At 39.8% G+C, this 26,342-nt stretch overlaps 1 protein-coding gene across 1 annotated transcript; it reads left to right on the top strand.

The window, feature by feature from the left end:
* The first annotated feature begins 7,295 nt into the window (after nucleotides 1-7,295).
* On the top strand, nucleotides 7,296-23,138 carry LOC130429529 (mucin-2-like). Its single transcript, XM_056758151.1, has 14 exons — nucleotides 7,296-7,368; nucleotides 9,453-9,516; nucleotides 9,602-10,248; nucleotides 10,876-16,824; nucleotides 16,937-16,998; nucleotides 17,862-17,989; nucleotides 18,359-18,942; nucleotides 19,451-19,515; nucleotides 19,788-19,963; nucleotides 21,057-21,169; nucleotides 21,273-21,337; nucleotides 21,423-21,601; nucleotides 21,694-21,771; nucleotides 22,627-23,138. Exons 1-14 carry the CDS (start codon nucleotides 7,360-7,362, stop codon nucleotides 22,638-22,640), a joined length of 8,133 nt encoding a protein of 2,710 aa, XP_056614129.1. The 5' UTR covers nucleotides 7,296-7,359; the 3' UTR covers nucleotides 22,641-23,138.
* The last annotated feature ends 3,204 nt before the right edge of the window (nucleotides 23,139-26,342 follow it).

The following is a 26,342-nucleotide window of genomic DNA, read 5'->3' as shown; positions in this document are numbered from 1 at the left end:
ATCCGGCTAAATATATACTTGTCAGTTGATGGTTCATGAGATGCACCTTCATTAGAGAAAGTCAAAATTCACATGGGAGCCATTTACCAATTCAGGACAGATTTAGAATAAAAAGTGTAATGGAAATAGAAATATGCCTGACATATTATGATAACTTGTTCAACCATTTTGAATGTAAAAACTAATATGCTATTTATGTTTTATCTCATTTTATCTCATTTGTACTCTATGCTACCTTGATATTGATTCATCTTGCCCAAAGTTCCCTGCAGTCTTGCTTTACATTTTTTTTAATTTCCATGGGTTTGCCAGCCAGTCTGAGATTCACATTCTTGGTCTTACTGAGACTTGGATTCGTCCTGAAGACTCAGCCACACCCGCTGCTCTCTCCACAAACTACTCCTTCTCTCACACTCCCCGCCAAACTGGAAGAGGAGGAGGCACAGGTTTGCTTATCACCAATGATTGGAAATATTTCACACTATCTTCCCTATGCAACAACTATTCATTTGAATACCATGCTGTTAATATCACTTTTCCCTCTCAGCTCAGCATTGTTGTAGTTTACCGTCCCCCAGGTCCTCTTCACGACTTCATTGAAGAGTTAGATGTGCTGCTCTCATTATTTCTGGAGGATAGCGGCCCTCTTGTAGTCCTTGGGGACTTCAACATCCACCTGGAGAAACCCTATGCATCTGACTTCCACACCCTCACCGCCTCGTTCGACCTCACGCGCCTCGTCACAGCCAGTACTCATAGATCTGGTAAACAGCTGGATCTCATCTACATACGTAACTGCACCACAGATAACATTCAAGTCACACCTCTTCACATCTCGGACCACTTCTTCATCACTTTCAACATGCTCCTTCCTACATGCACTACACCAACACCACCACCCGTTCACTTTAGACGGAACCTTCGCTCTCTCTCCCCTAGCACACTCTCTGCTAAAGTGACATCCTCTCTTCCATCCAACTTTGCTTCTCTAGATGCTGACTCTGCCACCGACACCTTATGCTCAACACTTACATCCTGTCTAGATAACCTTTGTCCTCTGTCCTCCAGACCGGCTCGTGCCACTCCCCGCTGCCACTGGCTGTTTGACATCATCCACGAACAACGTAGTACACTCAGGGCTGCTGAAAGGAAATGGCACAAGACCAAGAACCCTGCTGACCTAGGGGACTACCAGTCACTACTCTCCTCTTTCTCTGCTAGTGTTACCACAGCAAAAATCTCTTTCTATACCACCAAGGTAAGCAATGCATCTAACACTCGACAGCTTTTCAAGACATTTAACTCTCTTCTTTGCCCCAATCCTCCCCCACCCACTTCATCATTGACTGCAGAAGACTTTGCTGTATTTTTCACTGACAAAACATCATCCATCAGCAAACAATTCTCGGTACCTCAGACCTTGGGAAACACCTCCCACACTTCAACCATCGAACTCTCCTCTTTCACCCCACTTAAGGACACTGAAGTCACCAGGCTTCTCTCCAGCCACCCCAACACCTGTCCCCTAGGGGACACCTCCCTGCTCACCGGCACTTTTCCATCCACATGCAAACAGGCCCAGGTCACGCCCCTACTGAAGAAACCAACATTGGACCCTTCTACTCCCGACAGTTACAGACCTGTCTCTCTCCTCCCATTTATAGCAAAAACACTTGAAGGGCAGCTTTCAACCAGGTGTCTTCCTACCTGTTCCAGAATAAACTACTGGATGACAAGCAGTCTGGCTTCAAAACAAACCACTCCACTGAGACGGCACTGCTATCGGTCACAGAAGCACTGCGGCTAGCCAAGGCGGAATCTAAATCCTCGGTCCTGATTCTGCTAGACCCATCTGCAGCGTTTGACACTGTCAATCACCAGATACTGCTAGTAACCCAGTCATCACTATCAATCACATGCTCTACCCTCCGCTGGTTCAAATCCTACCTCTCCGACAGATCCTTCAGGGTGTCATGGAGGGGCTCGCTGTCCACGGCTCATCACATGATCACCGGGGTCCCTCAGGGGTCGGTGCTTGGACCGCTGCTTTTTTCCATCTACACGACATCACTGGGACCCATCATACAGGCACATGGCTTCTCATATCACTGTTATGCCGACGACACCCAGATCTACATCTCGTTTCACCCAGACGATACCACTGTAGCAGCTCGCATTACAGCCTGCCTCGAGGACATCTCAGCTTGGATGAAAGACCCTCACCTCCAGCTGAACCCTGCCAAGACCGAACTACTCGTGTTTCCGGCACACCCTACGGTCCAACACGATTTCAACATCCATCTTGGCAATACCATGATCACCCATTCCAAAACAGCCAGGAACCTCGGAGTCATATTTGATGAACAGCTGTCCTTCAATGATCACATTGCAAAGACAACACGGTCATGCCGATATGCCTTATTCAACATTAGAAAGATCAGACCCTATCTCATGGAGCATGCGGCACAACTCCTTGTCCAGGCCCTGGTAATCTCAAGGTTGGACTACTGCAATGCTCTCCTTGCTGGTCTTCCTGCAAAGGCTATCAAACCACTTCAGCTGGTTCAGAACGCAGCAGCACGCCTCATCTTCCAACAGCCCAAAAGGGCTCACGTGACTCCCCTTTTCATCTCTCTTCACTGGCTACCGGTTGCAGCCCGTATCAGATTCAATGCTTGCCTACAGGACTATCACTGGATCTGCACTGGCTTACTTCCACACTCTCCTGAACTCCTACACCCCATCAAGATCCCTGCGTTCAGCAAACCAGCGGCGTCTTGTATTGCCTTCCCATAAGGGCAGTAAATCGCTCTCCCGCTCTTTCTCATTCACAACTCCTTCCTGGTGGAACATTCTTCCTATCTCTGTCCGTTCAACCACATCTCTTACAACATTTAAAAAACTACTTAAAACCATCTCTTCTGTGAATACTTGACAAACAAATGAAAAAAAAATTACACTAACCCTTTCTCTCAACAGGTAGTGGTCTAGCTTTTGTTGAAACCAGTAACTTTGTATTGGCACCTAATGTATTATGGCTCCTGTATGAACTATCGCTTATTGCTCCTAAACTCTTTGTAAGTCGCTTTGGATAAAAGCATCTGCTAAATGTCTAAATGTAAATGTATGAAGATGAAAGCTCTCCTGCCCTTATTCTCAAGCTGAATGGTTAGATTGGTGAATAAGTGAATGCATGCATATTCTCTTTTTCCTGGTTGAACTATACATTTGAAATAATGAAACTTTCCTGTACATAAAATAAGGACAAGCTACTAAATCAGATGGAGTCAGAGAGAAGGTAATAGGAGAACTGCAAGTCTCCTGAAAGAGAGCGATAAAAAAGAAAATACTATTTAGTCCAGAAAACAGCCCACCACAAAGTCCAGAAGAGAATTAAGAAAGTAAAATATAAATTCATGATCACCATCGTTTAAGAGAGAACACATGTGTTTTTGCTGTCTTTTGACTTTCATTTTCTCGCTCAACTTGGGTTGAAAAAACATCAAATGACATGCTGTTGCTTAAAAAATAGACGAAAAACAGGGAAAATGACACAATATCTGTAAATGCCCCAAGAAAGGAAATTAAAACCTTGAGAGCAGAGAATCAGAAACTAAAGGCCCTGAACTTTAGACTGCAAAATGGTTATTTATATAAATGTTTATTAAAACATTGTTTTAATTTTTTTTTTATTATTAATAGAATTGGGGAGTTGCTGGCAAACAGCCGTGTAAACAAGCATGTTGTGCCAGCCTCCCTAACCAGTTCTGTTTGCTGCCCTACCCTTCAACCAGACAACTCTTCACATAGTTCTTCTGAACTGGACTATCTGAGATATTTTTAGATTTTAATTTTCTCACAATTCAAATAATTATATTAAATGTTTTGTGTGATTTAAGTAAACATGAGTATTTTTAGTAAAACACTGATAAAAATATATTGCCAATTCAATTTATTGTTTAATGTGTTCCGCACAGGATGAAATCTACAGAAAACGAAACATTGCGAAGGATACATTCCAAGTGTGTGATGGAAAAGGGCGCATCATGGTCAGCCATGATCAAGGATTTAGCCGTAGCTGTTTTCGGAATGAGCATGTTAGCTACCCTGCTCGACCTACAGATTCCTGGAGGATTCCACGGGATTTTCATAATCACTTTGATCAAAAGTTTGATGCATGTAAGTCTACATGTCATAATAACCAGGAAAGCTGCTTCTAACCACAGCTCTAGTGTACCTGTAGTTCTAACCAGTGGTGTAGTCTACGTGATACGCAGCTATACGCTGTATGCCCACTAGGAAAGTCAAAGGATTTCCGTATACCCACTTAAAAAACGTGAGAATACATAACAACATCGTTTTGTGACAGAACTTTCATTCATAAATTCACCCCGTCTGTGTTGCGATTGCGAATCGCTAACGATTTTGGGCCATTGGGGCTTCCGTGGCCTGTGACCTGGATCTGACGTCACCTACCAAGGAAAAGCAGTTGCTTCGAGGTCTTTTTCGGCACAAGTTTTAAATTCATCTTTACATCGCAAGACTAACGTTATTCTGAATCTAAATTAGAAGATATGAAACGAAAGCAGAAAGAAGATATTTTGAAAAATGTTGGTAATCAGACAGTTGGCAGCACCCATTGACTTCCACAGTAGGAAAAAATATAGACTATGAAAGTCAATGGGTGCTGCCAACTGACTGATTACCAACATTTTTCAAAATATCTTCTTTTGTGTTAAACAGAAGAAAGAAACTCATACAGTTTTGGGAAAACTTGAGGGTGAGGAAATTATAACAATTTAAATTTTTGGGCGAACTATACCTTTAAGAATGATGATACTATATGAATATGGTACCTGGAGCACAGGTTTTATCAGCTGACTGTCTTTTGTTGTTTATAATAAATTGGAAGGTTGATAACACATAAGCAGTCTTTAATAATGCTCTCAATTACATGTAGATGCATACTTTATGCATTAGTGAGTGTGGTGCACCGGCGGCGCCAGGGGGGTCTTGGGGGGTCTCAAGACCCACCCAAAAAACGCCTTGACCCCCCATTTGACCCCCCACCCCCTCCCTGATTAATAAATATTTAATATATATTAAAATATATATATCCGGGATAAAGATTTAACAATGGTCCTCTTCAAACTATGCAGAACAATAATAATTCATAATTTATTCGACATATAAAAAAATATAAACACAAGAATCACTGCGACGCCCCATGAACGTTGCTGCCGCTGCGCCTTACGTCATTGCGTTCAAGGCGCTGCCGGGAGCCCGTAAGTGCTGCAACGCACTTTATATCTTGAAGCTAAAAATGGATCGCTTCGTCATACCTAAAAACAAAATGACAGCAGATGGAAATAGGACTGAAAATATACCCGTTGCAGTGGAGGGCGAGCCCTGCTTGATCCTAGAATTAGAAATAGAGGACACCGAGGAATTGGAGGATGAGGAGGTGGGACCGGAGCAACTCGCATATGGAAGCGTGTGTTGTAAAATTCAATTTGCAATGTAATATGCAAAATGGCAATGCAGTATGTAAATTGACAATGCAATCGTGTATCTAAATATACATTTCAAATAAATATGTGCAACATTAAGTGCAAAATGAAAATAAAAATTCAATAATATCAATTACATTTGGGAGTTCCTTTTATGAATACAAATGTAATTGATATAATTTAATTTTTATTTTCATTATGCACTTAATGTTGCAAATACTTATTAGAAATGGAATGGATTTAACGGGGGATTTAAGCCATGGCCCAGACGAGAAACCAAGACAGCCTAAATTAAAATCATAAACGTGTCGTTCTTTTGGATCGCAGGGGCAGCTAGCATCCAGGGGTTTTAGTTACTCGTGGTTCAAACAGTACCAGTGGCTTGAATATTCTGTCAAAAGAAGCGGCTTTTTGTTTTGCCTGTCGTCATTTTTTTCACAGTGTGCATCGATCTGGTTTTATTTTTTTAGTAGCAGTAATATGCAGTTATTAGCCGTGGCCACTGTATTTTTTTTTGGGTTTTCATGAGACCCCCCTTGAAATGACCAGGACCCCCCATTGCCCCCCCAATCAAAATTGTCTGGAGCCGCCACTGGTGTGGTGGTGCCATGGGGTGTCGCTCTGGGATGGGTGCATATGAGGCTGGGAGGGGGAAAAAGCACAGTATACTCACTACAAAAAGCTAGACTACACCACTGGTTCTAACCACGGAACTTTGAGATTGATTGTTGGAATGATGGTTTTGGGAAACACTTAGATCGTTGATCTATGCTGGAACGATGAAACTTGCGACCATAGTTGCCTTTAACGATGCTTTTGGGAAACGCACCCCTGCACGTGACGTTCGGCAGTGAGAATAAAATAAAAAATAAAAACAAAAATAAATTTTTCCATAAAAATATGTAGGCCTATATACAAATGACACCATCAGCTATGGCATGTTAAAACAATAAATATACTCGATGACAAAATGCCAGGTCAAAATAGTATAGGTGTTTTACTTTGATTTGGATGATATCAGATATGGATGAGGCACATCTGATAGCAGTGGGTAATGCATCCCATAATCTGGGAGCAACTACTGAGAAAGCGCAGTCGCCCCTAGTTTTTGATTTTGGAAGACGTAACGATCTCTGATGAGACCACCGGAAAGAGGAAACTGGACAATATTCTGCCCGTAGATCCGAAACGAAAGACATTCAATGTGATAATTGTATATTCAAATCATCCACTAAATGATTATATTCATTTACTTAAGACATTTACTGAATTGAAACCAAAGTTAGTATCCAAAGTTACTTAGAAATGGAATGGATTCAACATTTTGTCCGAGAGCTCGATGGCAAATGTGGTTTATCTATACATGGTTACAAGCAGGAAAAAGAAGAAAACATTCGCAATACAGACATAGAGACTTCAGTATTCACACTAGGGGTGCATTATACACTATGCTGTACGAAATACAGCGCCATCTATCGACCTGCAGTAGATCTCATAGATCTGTTGTTACCTCTAATACCACATGCTTCAGTAAACACGACTGCACCCTTGATATGAATCGTGTGAAAACGGAAGGCATGAGAAATGTTGCCCTTCACCAGTATGACGAGAGATTTGGGTCATTTAAAGTCTGGAATGATTGAATCAAGTTTCACAGACAATCCAATGAATGACGTAAAAACCTCGTCACCTTGGAACGACACCTTTATTTACGTATACATCATGTGACTAGAAAAAGATAATAAAATCTCCTCTCAAATTACAGGATTTCAACATTTTTCTCAAGGGACTTGCACCATTATAATATTTTCAGCTCCACTGTCAGGCAGGCAGGTCATAAAGTTAACAAATGGACTGGGTAAGTGCGACTTGTTTGAAATAGTTAAATATTACATATTATAACATCAAATAATACAATTGGATATCATTGATTCACGATTTAAGGGATTCTATTATAATAGCATTATTCATTCAAATTTAAATAAAAAAGTTAAATTAATTAACTGTGTTCGGTAAGAGAAGTGCAAACATTTTGAGAATTCACTTTAGCACTATTATGAATGCAGTCGTCGGATCCTATAGTTCAGTTAATGTTTTAAAATTTTAACATTAAATAAAAATGTAAAATTAAAAAAAGAACAAAAAACTAACAAAAACAACCTTTATCTCATAATTACTAACAAAAAGTTAGAACTGATTTATAAGAAAAAAATTAGTACAAAAAATATTTAAATTTACATTTACATCATTGTATACCTATAATTATAAAAAAAAAGAACTAATCTTTTTTTTGTAATAATTCAACAGTCCTTGCATTTGCTCAGACAGTGAAACCTGAATTTCTTTACCATTTGTGACCCTGAATCTCAAAACCAGTCTTAAGTAGCACAGGCACATTTTTTTGTTAAAGACAAAAATACATCGTATGGGTCAAAATTATCCATTTTTCTTTTATGCCAAAAATCATTAGGATATGAAGTAAAGATCATGTTCCATGAAGATATTTTGTAAATGTTCTACCTTAAATATATCAAAACTTTATTTTTGTGAGTGGATGGCCTGACACAGTGACTCTTATTAACAACTTCAAAGGCAGTTTTCTCAATATTTAGTTTTATTTGCACTTTTAAGGGTTATATCTCAGCCAGATATTTTCTCATCCTAACAAATCAAACATCATTTGAAAGCTTATTTTTTCAGATTATGTACAAATCTCAATTTTGAAAAATTGACCCATAAGACTGGTTTCGTTGTCCAGGGTCACATTTGGGGATTTTTCTCCACATAGTGGACTTCAATTGACTCCAAACGCTTGAAGCTCAAAATGACAGTTTCAGCGCAGTTTCAGAGCAAGGCGAGCATTTGTGTTTAAAAAGCATATACATTTTATTTTTTTTAGAAAATGAGCGATGGTTTCTCTAGATAAGATCTTTTTTTTCCACTAAAGAAACAAACACATATACATCTTGGCCACGACGGGGTGAGTAAATGATCATGAACATTTATTTCGAAAGAGAACTAAATCACAATCATAAACTTACAACCTCTTATGTGACAGAAAAACTGCAGATATTTAATACAAACCATCTGACAGGATAAATGGCGGCCACCTCTCAATGAAAATAATGACTTTAGTCTCTTTAAATCTCTAAAATTGGATTTAAATATCTTAAGAATCAATAGGCGTGTGAGGTTCATGGCTGGTGAGGCACTGACAACTTCAGAGTCAATTTTAAAAATATGTGAGCCCATAATTGTAGCTTATTCACATTTCAATTGGAAGCATGCACATTGACTACTGGTTATGTTTCACTTCTCATCTGCATTCTTACATAGATAAAGTACATATTTGGTGAAGAAAGAATGTTACATTTATAGCGCCGGAAGACATCGTAATTCTGATGCTGTAACTGCATGCAATAACAATTCACATTTCTACCTGTATTTGAACAGAGAATAATTACATTCAACAGTTTTGACAATAAATATTATCAAAACTATTTGGATCATACCAAAAACGTATTTATAACACAAAAATGTTGACAACTTTATTTTATGTTATTATACGTTTTTTTACTTTTCATGATAACTGCCTTCCATCACCGCACGTCCCTGGTGATCTATCAAGTTCTGCTATAATAAGTGATGTCACTTTTCCCTAAACAAAACATTTTGAATGTTCTGTGTTATGAAAGGCAGAAATAAATGTTAAAGATCAGGCCCCTAAACTAACACTACGCATTTCCCAAACTATCCCCCTCTGTATACTCATTTATCTGTAAATATAGATCTTTGAAATGTAAGGATTGGAGACAATTCTAAGGAGTGACAAAATGTATTTAAAATGATTAATAATGTTTTTATCTGACTTTGATTAATTTTTTTTTTCAAATAATGCTATCTTAACTTCCATGAATCTCACATTATTTCCTATGTATGAAGGTAATCTTTTGGACAGCTAACAACATGCGTGGAACTTTACTCTTCATCATGATGTATTTATCAGGTAAAATAAATCATGTCTTTGCATTTTCTTCATATTTTTACTCATTTGAATATTTAAACTAATACTTGCTAATTTTTCTGAACAGTATTTACTGTTAACACAGATCAAACATCCACTGCAATACCAACTACAACTGAAACAATCACGTCCACTGAAGTGCCAACTACAACTGAAACAATAACATCCACTGAAGTGCCAACTACAACTGAAACAATAACATCCACTGAAGTGCCAACTACAACTGAAACAATAACATCCACTGAAGTGCCAACTACAACTGAAACAATAACATCCACTGAAGTGCCAACTACAACTGAAACAATAACATCCACTGAAGTGCCAACTACAACTGAGACAATAACATCCACTGAAGTGCCAACTACAACTGAAACAATAACATCCACTGAAGTGCCAACTACAACTGAAACAATAACATCCACTGAAGTGCCAACTACAACTGAAACAATAACGTCAACTGAAGTGCCAACTACAACTGAAACAATCACGTCAACTGAAGTTCCAACTACAACTGAAACAATCACATCCACTGAAGTGCCAACTACAACTGAAACAATCACATCCACTGAAGTGCCAACTACAACTGAAACAATAACGTCCACTGAAGTGCCAACTACAACTGAAACAATAACGTCCACTGAAGTGCCAACTACAAATGAAACAATCACATCCACTGAAGTGCCAACTACAACGGAAACAATAACATCCACTGAAGTGCCAACTACAACTGAAACAATAACGTCCACTGAAGTGCCAACTACAACTGAAACAATAACGTCCACTGAAGTGCCAACTACAACTGAAACAATAACATCCACTGAAGTGCCAACTACAACTGAAACAATAACGTCCACTGAAGTGCCAACTACAACTGAAACAATAACATCCACTGAAGTGCCAACTTCAACTGAAACAATAACGTCCACTGAAGTGCCAACTACAACTGAAACAATAACATCCACTGAAGTGCCAACTTCAACTGAAACAATAACGTCCACTGAAGTGCCAACTACAACTGAAACAATAACATCCACTGAAGTGCCAACTACAACTGAAACAATAACGTCCACTGAAGTGCCAACTACAACTGAAACAATAACATCCACTGAAGTGCCAACTACAACTGAAACAATAACATCCACTGAAGTGCCAACTACAACTGAAACAATAACGTCCACTGAAGTGCCAACTACAACTGAAACAATAACATCCACTGAAGTGCCAACTTCAACTGAAACAATAACGTCCACTGAAGTGCCAACTACAACTGAAACAATAACATCCACTGAAGTGCCAACTTCAACTGAAACAATAACGTCCACTGAAGTGCCAACTACAACTGAAACAATAACATCCACTGAAGTGCCAACTACAACTGAAACAATAACATCCACTGAAGTGCCAACTACAACTGAAACAATAACATCCACTGAAGTGCCAACTTCAACTGAAACAATAACGTCCACTGAAGTGCCAACTACAACTGAAACAATAACATCCACTGAAGTGCCAACTTCAACTGAAACAATAACGTCCACTGAAGTGCCAACTACAAATGAAACAATCACGTCCACTGAAGTGCCAACTACAACTGAAACAATAACATCCACTGAAGTGCCAACTTCAACTGAAACAATAACGTCCACTGAAGTGCCAACTACAACTGAAACAATAACATCCACTGAAGTGCCAACTTCAACTGAAACAATAACGTCCACTGAAGTGCCAACTACAACTGAAACAATAACGTCCACTGAAGTGCCAACTACAACTGAAACAATAACGTCCACTGAAGTGCCAACTACAAATGAAACAATAACATCCACTGAAGTGCCAACTACAACTGAAACAATTACATCCACTGAAGTGCCAACTACAACTGAAACAATCACATCCACTGAAGTGCCAACTACAACTGAAACAATAACATCCACTGAAGTGCCAACTACAACTGAAACAATCACATCCACTGAAGTGCCAACTACAACGGAAACAATAACATCCACTGAAGTGCCAACTACAACTGAAACAATAACATCCACTGCAATACCAACTACAACTGAAACAATAACATCCACTGAAGTGCCAACTACAACTGAAACAATAACATCCACTGCAATACCAACTACAACTGAAACAATAACATCCACTGAAGTGCCAACTACAACTGAAACAATCACGTCAACTGAAGTACCAACCACAACTGAAACAATCACGTCCAATGAAGTGCCAACTACAACTGAAACAATCACGTCCAATGAAGTGCCAACTACAACTGAAACAATAACATCCACTGAAGTGCCAACTACAACTGAAACAATAACGTCCACTGAAGTGCCAACTACAACTGAAACAATAACATCCACTGAAGTGCCAACTACAACTGAAACAATAACATCCACTGAAGTGCCAACTACAACTGAAACAATAACATCCACTGCAATACCAACTACAACTGAAACAATAACGTCCACTGAAGTGCCAACTACAAATGAAACAATAACATCCACTGAAGTGCCAACTACAATTGAAACAATAACATCCACTGAAGTGCCAACTACAATTGAAACAATAACATCCACTGAAGTGCCAACTACAACTGAAACAATCACATCCACTGAAGTGGCAACTACAACTGAAACAATCACGTCCACTGAAGTACCAACCACAACTGCAACGATCACTGCCACAGGAGTACCAACTACAAATGAAACAATAACATCCACTGAAGTGGCAACTACAACTGAAACAATCACGTCCACTGAAGTACCAACCACAACTGCAACGATCACTGCCACAGGAGTACCAACTACAAATGAAACAATAACATCCACTGAAGTGCCAACTACAACTGAAACAATAACATCCACTGAAGTGCCAACTACAACTGAAACAATAACATCCACTGAAGTGCCAACTACAACTGGAACAATAACGTCCACTGAAGTGCCAACTACAACTGAAACAACAACATCCACTGAAGTGCCATCTACAACTGAAACAACAACATCCACTGAAGTGCCAACTACAACTGAAACAATAACATCCACTGAAGTGCCATCTACAACTGAAACAACAACATCCACTGAAGTGCCAACTACAACTGAAACAATAACATCCACTGAATTGCCATCTACAACTGAAACAACAACATCCACTGAAGTGCCAACTACAACTGAAACAATAACATCCACTGCAATACCAACTACAACTGAAACAATCACATCCACTGAAGTGCCAACTACAACTGAAACAATAACATCCACTGAAGTGCCAACTTCAACTGAAACAATAACGTCCACTGAAGTGCCAACTACAACGGAAACAATAACATCCACTGAAGTGCCAACTACAACTGAAACAATAACATCCACTGCAATACCAACTACAACTGAAACAATAACATCCACTGAAGTGCCAACTACAACTGAAACAATAACATCCACTGCAATACCAACTACAACTGAAACAATAACATCCACTGAAGTGCCAACTACAACTGAAACAATCACGTCAACTGAAGTACCAACCACAACTGAAACAATCACGTCCAATGAAGTGCCAACTACAACTGAAACAATCACGTCCAATGAAGTGCCAACTACAACTGAAACAATAACATCCACTGAAGTGCCAACTACAACTGAAACAATAACGTCCACTGAAGTGCCAACTACAACTGAAACAATAACATCCACTGAAGTGCCAACTACAACTGAAACAATCACGTCCACTGAAGTACCAACCACAACTGCAACGATCACTGCCACAGGAGTACCAACTACAACTGTAACGAGCACGGCTACTGGAGTACCAACTACAACTGTTACGAGCACGGCTACTGGAGTACCAACTACAACTGTTACGAGCACGGCTACTGGAGTACCAACTACCACTGTAACGAGCACTGCCACTGGAGTACCAATTACAACTGTAACTAGCACTGGCACTGCAGTATCAACTACAACTGTAACGAGCACGGCTACTGGAGTACCAACTACAACTGTAACTAGCACTGCCACTGGGGTACCAACTACAACTGTAACGAGCACTGCCACTGGAGTACCAACTACAACTGTAACTAGCACTGGCACTCGGGTACCAATTACAACTGTAACTAGCACTGGCACTGCAGTATCAACTTCAACTGTAACAAGCACGGCTACTGGAGTACCAACCACAACTGCAACGAGCAGTGCCACTGGAGTGCCAACTACAACTGAAACAATAACATCCACTGAAGTGCCAACTTCAACTGAAACAATAACGTCCACTGAAGTGCCAACTACAACTGAAACAATCACATCCACTGAAGTGCCAACTACAACTGAAACAATCACATCCACTGAAGTGCCAACTACAACTGAAACAATAACATCCACTGAAGTGCCAACTACAATTGAAACAATAACATCCACTGAAGTGCCAACTACAACTGAAACAATAACGTCCACTGAAGTGCCAACTACAAATGAAACAATCACATCCACTGAAGTGCCAACTACAATTGAAACAATAACATCCACTGAAGTGCCAACTACAAGTGGAACAATAACATCCACTGAAGTGCCAACTACAAGTGGAACAATAACATCCACTGAAGTGCCAACTACAACTGAAACAATAACATCCACTGAAGTGCCAACTACAATTGAAACAATAACATCCACTGAAGTGCCAACTACAACTGAAACAATAACGTCCACTGAAGTGCCAACTACAATTGAAACAATAACATCCACTGAAGTGCCAACTACAACTGAAACAATAACGTCCACTGAAGTGCCAACTACAACTGAAACAATAACATCCACTGAAGTGCCAACTACAAATGAAACAATCACATCCACTGAAGTGCCAACTACAATTGAAACAATAACATCCACTGAAGTGCCAACTACAATTGAAACAATAACATCCACTGAAGTGCCAACTACAATTGAAACAATAACATCCACTGAAGTGCCAACTACAACTGAAACAATAACATCCACTGAAGTGCCAACTACAATTGAAACAATAACGTCCACTGAAGTGCCAACTACAACTGAAACAATAACATCCACTGAAGTGCCAACTACAAATGAAACAATAACATCCACTGAAGTGCCAACTTCAACTGAAACAATAACATCCACTGAAGTGCCAACTACAACTGAAACAATAACATCCACTGAAGTGCCAACTACAATTGAAACAATAACATCCACTGAAGTGCCAACTACAATTGAAACAATAACGTCCACTGAAGTGCCAACTACAACTGAAACAATAACATCCACTGAAGTGCCAACTACAACTGAAACAATAACATCCACTGAAGTGCCAACTACAACTGAAACAATAACATCCACTGAAGTGCCAACTACAATTGAAACAATAACATCCACTGAAGTGCCAACTACAATTGAAACAATAACGTCCACTGAAGTGCCAACTACAACTGAAACAATAACGTCCACTGAAGTGCCAACTACAACTGAAACAACAACATCCACTGAAGTGCCAACTACAACTGAAACAATCACGTCCACTGAAGTGCCAACTACAACTGAAACAATCACATCCACTGAAGTGCCAACTACAACTGAAACAATCACGTCCACTGAAGTACCAACCACAACTGCAACGATCACTGCCACAGGAGTACCAACTACAACTGTAACGAGCACGGCTACTGGAGTACCAACTACAACTGTTACGAGCACGGCTACTGGAGTACCAACTACCACTGTAACGAGCACTGCCACTGGAGTACCAATTACAACTGTAACTAGCACTGGCACTGCAGTATCAACTACAACTGTAACGAGCACGGCTACTGGAGTACCAACTACAACTGTAACTAGCACTGCCACTGGGGTACCAACTACAACTGTAACGAGCACTGCCACTGGAGTACCAACTACAACTGTAACTAGCACTGGCACTCGGGTACCAATTACAACTGTAACTAGCACTGGCACTGCAGTATCAACTTCAACTGTAACAAGCACGGCTACTGGAGTACCAACCACAACTGCAACGAGCAGTGCCACTGGAGTACCAACTACAACTGTAACAAGCACTGGCACTCGGGTACCAACTACAACTGTAACGAGCACGGCTACTGGAGTACCAATTACAACTTTAACTAGCACTGGCACTCGGGTACCAACTACAATTGTAACTAGCACAGCTACTGGAGTACCAATTACAACTTTAACTAGCACTGGCACTCGGGTACCAACAACAACTGTAACGAGCACGGCTACTGGAGTACCAACTACAACTGTAACTAGCACTGGCACTCGGGAACCAACTGCAACTGTAACTAGCACGGCTACTGGAGTACCAATTACAACTTTAACTAGCACTGGCACTCGGGTACCAACTACAACTGTAACTAGCACAGCTACTGGATTACCAACTACAACTGTAATGAGCACTTTTACTGGAGTACCAACTACAACTGTAACGAGCACTGCCACTGGAGTACCAACTACAACTGTAACTAGCACGGCTACTGGAGTACCAACTACAACTGTAACTAGCACTGGCACTCGGGAACCAACTGCAACTGTAACTAGCACGGCTACTGGAGTACCAATTACAACTTTAACTAGCACTGGCACTCGGGTACCAACTGCAACTATAACTAGCACGGCTACTGGAGTACCAACTACAACTTTAACTAGCACTGGCACTCGGGAACCAACTGCAACTGTAACTAGCACGGCTACTGGAGTACCAATTACAACTTTAACTAGCACTGGCACTCGGGTACCAACTACAACTGTAACTAGCACAGCTACTGGATTACCAACTACAACTGTAATGAGCACTGCCACTGGAGTACCAACTACAACTGTAACTAGCACTGGCATTGGAGTACCAACTACAGCTGTAACGAGCACGGCTACTGGAGTACCAACTACAACTGTTACGAGCACGGCTACTGGAGTACCAACTACAGCTCTAACGAGCACGGCTACTGGAGTACCGACTACTACCCTGCAAAACACAGCAATCACAGATAAAAGTACAGTAGAGCCTACAATGATTAACCAGCAAACAACTAAAACCCAGCCTTCAACCGCAACCCAACCTAAAACTCTCTCTATATCTTCAACATTAACCTCAGGCGATACAGCATCACACATCACCACAATCACAGCTAAACTTCAAACCAAAGCACCTCGCACCACTATCATTAAAGTAAAGATTACAAGCAACGAAACTTTTGATCCTTTATTGTTAGTCTCTAATTCAAACACCTTTATAGAACGGGAATCAAGAGTCAAAAATGAGGTAAACTATCAAGTGTAACAAATTGAACATGTTTAAAGCAGAATCTTACCAATAAACTGGAAATAATTTCTGTATGATTACTCTATTAACTACTAATGTGACCCTTTTGCAGTTTTCAGAGATATTAAAAAGAGCATTCAAATCCTTCTTGAATCTAACAAACATCCAATTCCGGTTGGTACTCATTTCTTCATTTTAAGTATGCCATAACATTTATGCATCCGTCACATGGCTTTACCCAAAGGGCATTCAATCGAGTGACCAAATGGTGACATTTTGTGACAAGTTTTCGTGACGGTGCAACCTGTTTTCTTAATGGTTCCAACTGTGCAACTTTCAAACAAAATAATATATAATTTTTGAAATGTTATTGTGTGCAAGCTTCACATTCAGTCACAAATTTTCGTCTCTCTACCTTGAACCGTTCGCTTACCTATCAGGTTATCCCCTGAATGTGCAGGTGTAATGCTGCGTTCCAGACAACTCGGATTTCGGGAATTGGTGACCTCAGTCCTGGAAGTAAAAGTCTGGAATGGCAAATGAAGCCGGTTAAATGAGCTCGGGGCAGATTGATCAACCCCGACTTCAGCAAGACGTATCATTTGACGTCACAGACAAGATAGCGACTAGCCCTTCAAAACCTTATGTGAACCGTAAACGAACTTTAAATAATTTTTAAGTAATATGTATGAACATGAATTTTAAAATATCCAGAAACTGTTTATAAACAAATACATAGGTTTGAATAGTTACCATTTAACATAGACTGCCGTTACATTCTCTCGGCGTCTTATAGCTGACTGGAATGTATTGAGGTCTGAAGTCTGAATTTTACAACATAATATAAAAAATCTGAGTTGTCTGGAACGCAGCATGGCGCATTTAATGATGGAGTGCTGGGCTCTAAATTGCAATCAATGAACTGAAAAAGCTGATTTTCCAAAGAATTCCCTACCTTTAACCACAAGGCAGTTTGTTTTTGTTATTCAAGTCATGCCTTTAACATGGGTCTATTTTCTTTCATTTCGTATATGTAGTTCTGGATCAATCATCACAGAAATGAATTTAGAATTCAGTACGGACAGCGTTTTGCCTTCTGATAAAGAAATCACAAATACTTTCATCAATGCTACAAACACAACATTTATAATCACAGGAGTAGAGGGTAAGTCAATCAGTTCAAAATAGTAACAATACAAATCTCTGCAAAACACACAATTGTATTTTGATTTAAAGATTTTGGATAATAGCCTTAGCTTTCATTCAGTTAGACTATGTGGCCGGTACTGGCCAATTGCTGGAAGATCAGGCTTTTTTCTTCCGTGGGATTGCCTCTCAATTGGCATCCATTCTGTCCAGTGAGTGTACCGCAGGTGACTCATTTATGAATGAGCTCGAAACGGGTTTAAAATGCGGTTCAAAATTATGGATTACGAAGTCTCACACTAGTGTATGTTTAAATGTTTTTTATGTTAGCGCTTAAGAATTCATCCGGATGATTAATTTATGTTACATCTATGTCCATGACCAACAGTCATACCAGCAGACACACCTACAACACACAAACCAACAACCAAACGTCAAACAACTAAAAGACCAACCACCACAACAGCCTTGAGACAACTCACTACGACAACAACTACAAGACCACCCACCACTAAAACAACAACAAGAACATTCACCACCACAACAACCACAAGATCACCCACCACTAAAACAACAATAAGACCAACCACCACAACAGCCATGAGATCACTCACTACCACAACAACTACAAGACCACCCACCACTAAAGCAACAACAAGACCATTCATCACCACAACAACCACAAGACCACTAACCACTAAAACAACAATGAGACCATTCACCAACACAACAACCACAAGATCACCCACCACTAAAACAACAATGAGACCCACAACCACCACCAAAACAACCACAAGACCAACCACCACAACAACCAGAAGACCAACCACCACCACAACAACAACAACTGTTCCAATTCGTCCTCCACCATCGGTTACCATAGACATGATCATCATCATAGTTTTTGTTCCAGCGCATGGAGACCCAAAAAGTGAAGAATTTAAAAAGCTAGCAGGAAAGGTTCAAAGTGAGGTGAGTTTCGTTCTATAGAAACCTTCTCGACGACAAGTCTTGAAAACTGAAAAACCCAATAAACCCAGAATAAGAAAATCTGCTGTGTGGATGAAGTATGGTCTGGATTGTATGAGATGTTTGTTCCCCACCCACTCTAAACTCAACCGGAATGGCACTGAATCCCCACCTGTCTTCCTTGGCCTCCAAGTTTTTGGGCTTTATTTCAAGCTTAAAAACATGTTTTTGTGTTGTTAAGGTGGTTCAGCTTAGAACAAAGAAAACAAGTTTTCTGCCCCCTTTGCTAAACCACTAGCTACGTGCTACATACTTCCCCCTATACGATCTACGTGCTACCGACTAGATCTGGGTGTTGCAACACATTTGGCTATTCAAATGGTTTCCTGTTTATGTGGTTTCAATTGGATTCAATGCTGATTAGTTATTCATATCTCATTCAAAATAATTCACATTTGTATACAGTATAAATGCATTTATGCTAACAATATGTCCACACAATTCTCCACAGTGTGACAAAGTCTACAAACAGAAGTATGGGCTTCTTTTCATCAGGACGATTGTAATCGCATTCAGGTGGGTCGGTGGTTTGTGTCGGTTCTTTAAGCAACATCTCCTGCATTATGCGTTCCAAAAAATTCCAAACGTTGCGGAAGGCGGTTATCCTAAAAATGAATTCCCTCAATGTATTTTGATGTGTTCGAAAAATATCCAACTGTAAAATGAGCCGAGTTATTTCAATGCGGGGGAAATGTAATAACATTTTCTGGGCGAGAGGTAACTTACATGAACATCTTTCTGAAGGAAGGAATCGAATGTAACTCACACAGTGATATATTTACTTTCAGAGGCGTTGCCAGAACTCGGGCAGAACAAAACGTGGAGGCGGAGATTGAGTTAGAGTTCAATGAAGGGTCTTCTGCACCCATTCCAAGCAGTTCCGAGATCGTGGGTACCCTAAAAGAAGCAGCTTCAACTTCAAACTTTAACCTCACCATTGTTCCTTCTTCTATTGGTGTTGTTAGTAAGTTACCAATCACACTTTCACAAGTGTCTTGCCTCTTTTCCATTGAGTGATACGGTTCAGTACGGTTCACAATGGTACGCATTTTTTTCTGTTTCCACTGTGAATGGTACCTAAAAAGTGAACCTCACCGTACAATTTTTTTGGGACCCTTTCGTATGGGGTCCTTGCACAGTAGTACCAATAGTACCGGAACCTAATGGGTGGAGCTAGTCTCAATGCAGAACACTGATTAGTTTACAGAAAATAGTTACTTTCGCTTACTACAAGGGGCACCAAAGAGTATAGATGCCAAGATGCGAAACTCAATAGAACTTGTGTAATGGAGGCAAGCTTGTGAAGTGTGTTCCGGTTACATTGGTGCCGTGACCCGGATTGGGAGTGAGGTTTAGGGGGTTGAATGTAACAGAGGATAGCTAGTAAAGAGCTGTGCAGTATGTAAACCTAACTCCCCGGCCTCAAGGATGCTCTAGCGACAGACGCTAGAGACTGCGGTCTTTAGCCTCCTCGCTAGAGCGCTCGACTCCCATGCTGACTCCCATGCCGGAACGACCCGGTTTGAGGCCCTCTTAGAGCGGTGCGGAGCGTTCGGGTTACATTGGTGCTGTGACCCGGATTGGGAGTGAGGTTGGCATTATCAGCTGCTTTGTTTAAAAAATAGAACATTAAAGCTGAAAGTATACCTGAATGATGATATGTATGACGACAAAAGCCTTGGCTCGCTAGAAACCTTGTCAGATATCAAGCATTTTCACCCCAAAATGGGAGCCACATTGTTTTCTCTTAAAAAAGCACCCGAGTTGCGCCTCTTGGTATCTATACTCTTTGGGGGAACGACAACACAGGAAGCACCATTGTCATTTACAGATTGCTTTGTTGCATGAGAATGACATTGATCGCTACTTTCCGGCGTAAAACAAGCCTACCTGTTGTTAGTGGAAACGCAAGCCTGACAATGGTTCCCCGTAACGAAGCGTACCATACTGTACTGTACCCAACCGTACTGCTCAGTGGGAACCAGGCATAAATTACTACATGAACAAATTCTGACAAATTTGTGATACTATTTTTCTTTCTTCAAAAAACTTGTCAGAGGCACTGCAGACAATTCCAGTGAGCATCTTGACCGATGGCATATTTGTGGTCGCTCTCTCGGATTCAAGTTCGGCTGCATATCGCAACAGGGCATCAATGATCAAAACAGGGGTACGTATGACGCATCTCACTTCACTGTTAGAAAATATAGGCTTAAGGTGTTGGCCATGTGCCAAAATATGCTTTTTAAAAGGATTATTTTTGCTTCCTGTAGCTCGAACCCTTTTTCACGACTGATTATCCATCGGCATTCTCTGTTTTGTTTATAACAGAGTTCAGGTATGCACATGGACAACATAGTGTCTTTCTTTCCCCTCAGAAGACTCGTTTAGAATACTCTCTCTCATTTCAAATCTCTCTGCAGTAATGTGAGCACAAAATCCGTCAGCAGGGCCACGATACAAAGCGTCATGAGCCTTACTTTTGCAGCAAACAGCCCTCTACCCAGTGACACCCAGATAGTGAACACTATAGTCGGAGCAGCCAACAGCAGCTCCCTGCCCTTCACAATCTTCACTCATTCCATCACGGTCAACGGAACAGGTCTGTGTTACACTGCAGCGAAATATTGCTACGTCCAATTAGCATTTTCTGTAAAACAGCACAATAAATGATGTCTTTTCTATGTAATGCAGCTTACTCGTCGGGTGAAGTGAGCTCCAATATCGGTGTGTTGACTGCACTACTTTTGGTCGCTGTGGCGTATCTGGCAGGTAAGGTCTTACACGCCAGTCTTACTGGTGTAAATGACATACAAGTGCACAAATTCACCCCACACCTCTAGATATTTTTCAGGTTTTCTTCTCAAAAACACGCCTATGCTAAGCTCTATGCAACAGCTAAGCTATATATTTATACCGATTTCATCAGGCTCTGAAAATAAAAGTCTCAAAGAAAAAGTCTATGGAATGTCCCCATTTAGATAGCGTAGTGTCTATTTACACTGCAGTTTAAGTTTAGGGTAAGGTTTGTGGTAGATATATGGCTTTACTATGTCAATAAGTAGCCATCATTTATATAAGTTTGATAGTGATTAACTGTCTGTTATTATTGCATTATGTTTAATGCACAAAAATACTGAGGTGCAAATAGTAATGTTATCTGCCACTTTTTTTATGTAAAAAGAATCTAACTACTATTTCTACTTAATCCAAAGAAAATAAGCCCTACAGCTATGTTTGGTGAGTGTTAATAGCATATCACAAAGAAATGCGGCTATTTTAACTTAGTGTAAACAGAACTTACTACTAGTTAAACAGTGTAAATAGGCGCTGCCTTTAGATAAATGAGTAAACGTGTGTGTGTGTGTGTGTGTGTGTGTGTGTGTGTGTGTGTGTGTGTGAGGGTGTGGTTCTTTTAAAATTTAAATCGTGTTACGCTTAACAAATATGGTCAAAAGTACACACATTCAAACGATCTTATCCAAATGCAGGAATTGAAAAAAAGAAAATAAAAAATAGGAGTGACTGGAGTATCATATGTGTTGTTGCGGCACATTGGATTTTATTGTTGTCTTACGAACTTGTTACCATCTTTTCATGTAAACAATTATTCCATTGTCATTACAGGAAGTGACGGGTGAAAACCTGAAGAACAAGAATCAGATCTGGCCATTTTTGTTCAACCGGACCCCATGTAAACTGTCTGTAACACTAAGCAATCATAACAGCGTTTTCTGTAATGAGTTATTTATTCCATAAAACAGACTGCATTAGATTTTATATTGTTATTAGGTCTTATTTAATCATGTATATCAAAGAGCAGTTGTCTAAATGTATCATGTACACTACTTTATATTGTTGTCTTTATATTGTAAGAACCAATGTTGTGGGAACTTTATTGTGACTTGTAAACGTCCACACTAAAGGTGCTGTAAGCAATCTATTGTATGTCACTACCTCTGTATGAATTAATATTACATTTTATAAGACGCAGCGGAAGTGGATGAAATGATGCGGCTGGAAGTCTGACTGTCACAAGCAGTCGTTTTCTTTCACGTACTTTAAGTAATAAAGTTGGGTTTTCTGTAAAGCTGCTAAAACTATGTGTAAAAGAGAACGCAAATAAAAATCTGATATGACTTGCTGTGTGCGTTTGTGTATCTGTCGGACAGACACCTAGACTTCGTTATATTCCTTTTTTATGAATATAGATGGTAGTGATAAGAACAGTTTGATAGTTATTGCATAAGGGGGATTCACAACAGCAATAAAAAAGTCCTTGCTGTAAGCAATCTGCTCAAAACCTGCAAGCATTTTCGCGTCTTGAAGACGTCTGATAGCCGGTAAAACAGCCCTGACGTCGAGGCTAAAACAAGGCAAAATTTGGGCAATTTATATCAAAAAGAACGAGCAGAGGACAGCAGACACAAGGGCATTAAATAGGGGAACAAATAAAGAGGGAACGGGTGCATGTTATGAAATAGTTAACAATCAATAATGAAGAAACAAGAGGGTGGGAACGGAGACGAGACCGGAGAGAGTGTATAGAAGGCCAAAAGGGCCAAAATGTCTCTCTGTTCATAAAACAAGAGTTTCTGTCATTGTTCTGCCACTAGTTCAAGAAAAGCAATACAAGGTGGGAAAAAACCATGACAGCAAATAAACGACAAATATACATCTAACATCTAGTAGAACACAAATAATTATTTTTATTCATCAAAACGGCCTAAAGCTTTTATTAAGAATTATAAAACAACTCGGATAAAATAAACATAAAGCTTTTATTAAGAAAAACCAAACAACTCGGATAAAATGAACTTAATATTTTTATCAAGAAAAATAAAAAAACTCCGATAAAATAAATTCATGAAAGAGACATAAAGTTGAATGTTATTAGTACAATAAAATAAAATATTATTGATAATGATAAAAAATAAGTCAAATTGTCAAACAACAACTTTTGATAATAGAAACATATAAAGAATGACAAAATACTATTTTAAACAATGTATAACTTCATACAACTTATACAAATCAATAGCAAATTAAAAGGTTTATTGTTGGTGTACTTATTTTAACAACCAACAGTTAACTTTAAGGAAAATATGAATTGTTGGTTTTATTTCTACATCACCTCCCATCTTCTCCCTGGTGCGTGCTGGGAAGTTGGACATCACATCATCTTGCATGTAGCCTAACCCTCACGTTAGATTGCTAGCAGCTAGCCTTGAGTGTACATCGGTTGTACGCTGGTTATTATGATGCAGCATGTGATTGAATGAGTGCACTCAGTAATGTCCACTATGATTTCGGACACAAGTAAAAATGGATTTCCCCTCAAATAGTGCACTATATTAGGGTATTTGCTCACTTGTTCACTCATTCACTATTCCCTATATAGCAAGTCTACTTTCAAAGGTCCAAATCTGAATTTACGACATTTACATACATTTACATTTATGCATTTGGCAGACGCTTTTATTCAAAGTGACTTGCATTGCTTTATCCTATACATTTTACATAGGTATTTACAATCCCCTGGGATCAAGCCCACAACCTTGCGTTGTTAAGGCAATGCTCTTAACATTCGTCCTAAGGTCCGGACAATTGGTTGTTTCAAAATTTGTTTTTAATACACATCCTTATAACTTTGTATAATGAATTAACATTACTTTTTTGAAAACAATAAAGAACATTTTGTATTTAAAATACATACAACAAATCCAAAAGTGGCAAAACATACCAAGAGGTATAGGCCAAAAAATAAAATGGGTCAAAATACAGAGCAGCCTTATGTGAAAAATGGCACTGTCTGTTCTCAATCAGCTGCCTAAACCATGACACAAAAGGTGTATAGTGCCGTTTGACATTTCCACTTTTTATAATTCCAACTGTCTCGTTACAAATTAAACAGAACGGCTTTGTGCTGGATTGGGGCAAAATGAATCCGTACCTCTCTGTCCAGTCATCTTTAAAAGCTCTGTTTTCTTCGTAAACTTTTCTTTTTTTAGTAATGGACATCCTCACCTATAGAACCGCGCACGCACCTCAGTGAAGTGTCGTTTTATTAACCCCCTCGATTACGTCAAACGTCATACGCTTACTGGATATCACGGAAGCAATTGACAACGCACTATCGCGAGAGCGATTCAAAAGCATACTGGGTGCTTCCAGAGGTGGGTAGTAACGAGTTACATTTACTCCGTTACATTTACTTGAGTAAGTTTTTGAAAAAATTATACTTCTAGGAGTAGTTTTAAATCACTATACTTTTTACTTTTACTTGAGTAGATTTGTGAAGGAGAAACTGTACTCTTACTCCGCTACATTAGGCTACAATAAGCTCGTTACTTTTCTTTTGACCTCTTTGATATTCTACGCGTCATAGTTTTATTTTGACAGAGAGTGAGACTTCTGCCAAAGGCTCTACCATGTGCCTCTGTTTCACCAATCAAACGTAGTTCCGCGTCTCGTCACGTGACCATATTCAATCTCAGCGGCGTTCGGCGGGACGGGTAAGTTTACAGTCGTAGCAAAACAAAAATGTCACAATCAACCATCGGCAATGCAGACACAGGCGAGGAGGAACACCCCTGGCCTCATATTGAAAGCATGTTTACATTAGTAAAAGTGCGAAACAGCAGCTACATTATGCGGTGTCTTCTGTGTGTAGCCCTATAAAAAAAAAAGAATATTTCCATAAGCCAATATTTTTATTTTGGTTATTTTCCTTAAAATGTACATTGCATGTTGTTAAAAATGTTTATATTCTGTTTATATGGTTAATATATTAACTTTGTTGGAAAATGCACTTATCCGTGAGAGTGTCCAATCAGGAGCGGGGTGAGAGGTTATGAAGGCGGAAAAGAGGGGGAGATGAAAAAAACACGAGATGGAGACACACGTGAAGATTGTGCTGTGACCGATCTGAGATAAAAGTTGGTAAAACACCAAGTTTAATATTTGATATTATAAGTGACATTGTATGCTGCGCGAAGAGTGAGTTACAGACACTTAAATAAGTTACAGTGTGATAGTTCATGTCGTGGAATTTGCGGTTATATTTAGCACCACAAGGAGAAAGTGTGGACGGCTAATTATTACGCGCGAGCTAAGACGACTTTGCTAGCGAGTCGGAAAAGCCTCATATTCGAGGAAGAGACTGTGAAGGTTCGGAGGGATTCTTCAAGGCTGTTTAAACATTGGAAGCATCGTGTTCCGGAGTGTTGAAGGACGACGCGGCCACTCATCAGTGCTGTTGCGTGAGTTTCATTTTGTTTGTTGCGGCGAGGCGTGAAGCGACCATTCTGTTTTAGGTCTCAACGATCTCAAGCTACACAACA

This window comes from Triplophysa dalaica, chromosome 1 (genome assembly GCF_015846415.1).
Source record: "Triplophysa dalaica isolate WHDGS20190420 chromosome 1, ASM1584641v1, whole genome shotgun sequence".
NCBI classification, from domain to species: Eukaryota; Metazoa; Chordata; class Actinopteri; order Cypriniformes; family Nemacheilidae; genus Triplophysa; species Triplophysa dalaica.
The sequence above is the reverse complement of the archived record's forward strand: the minus strand, read 5'-3'. Positions and strand labels throughout refer to the sequence as shown.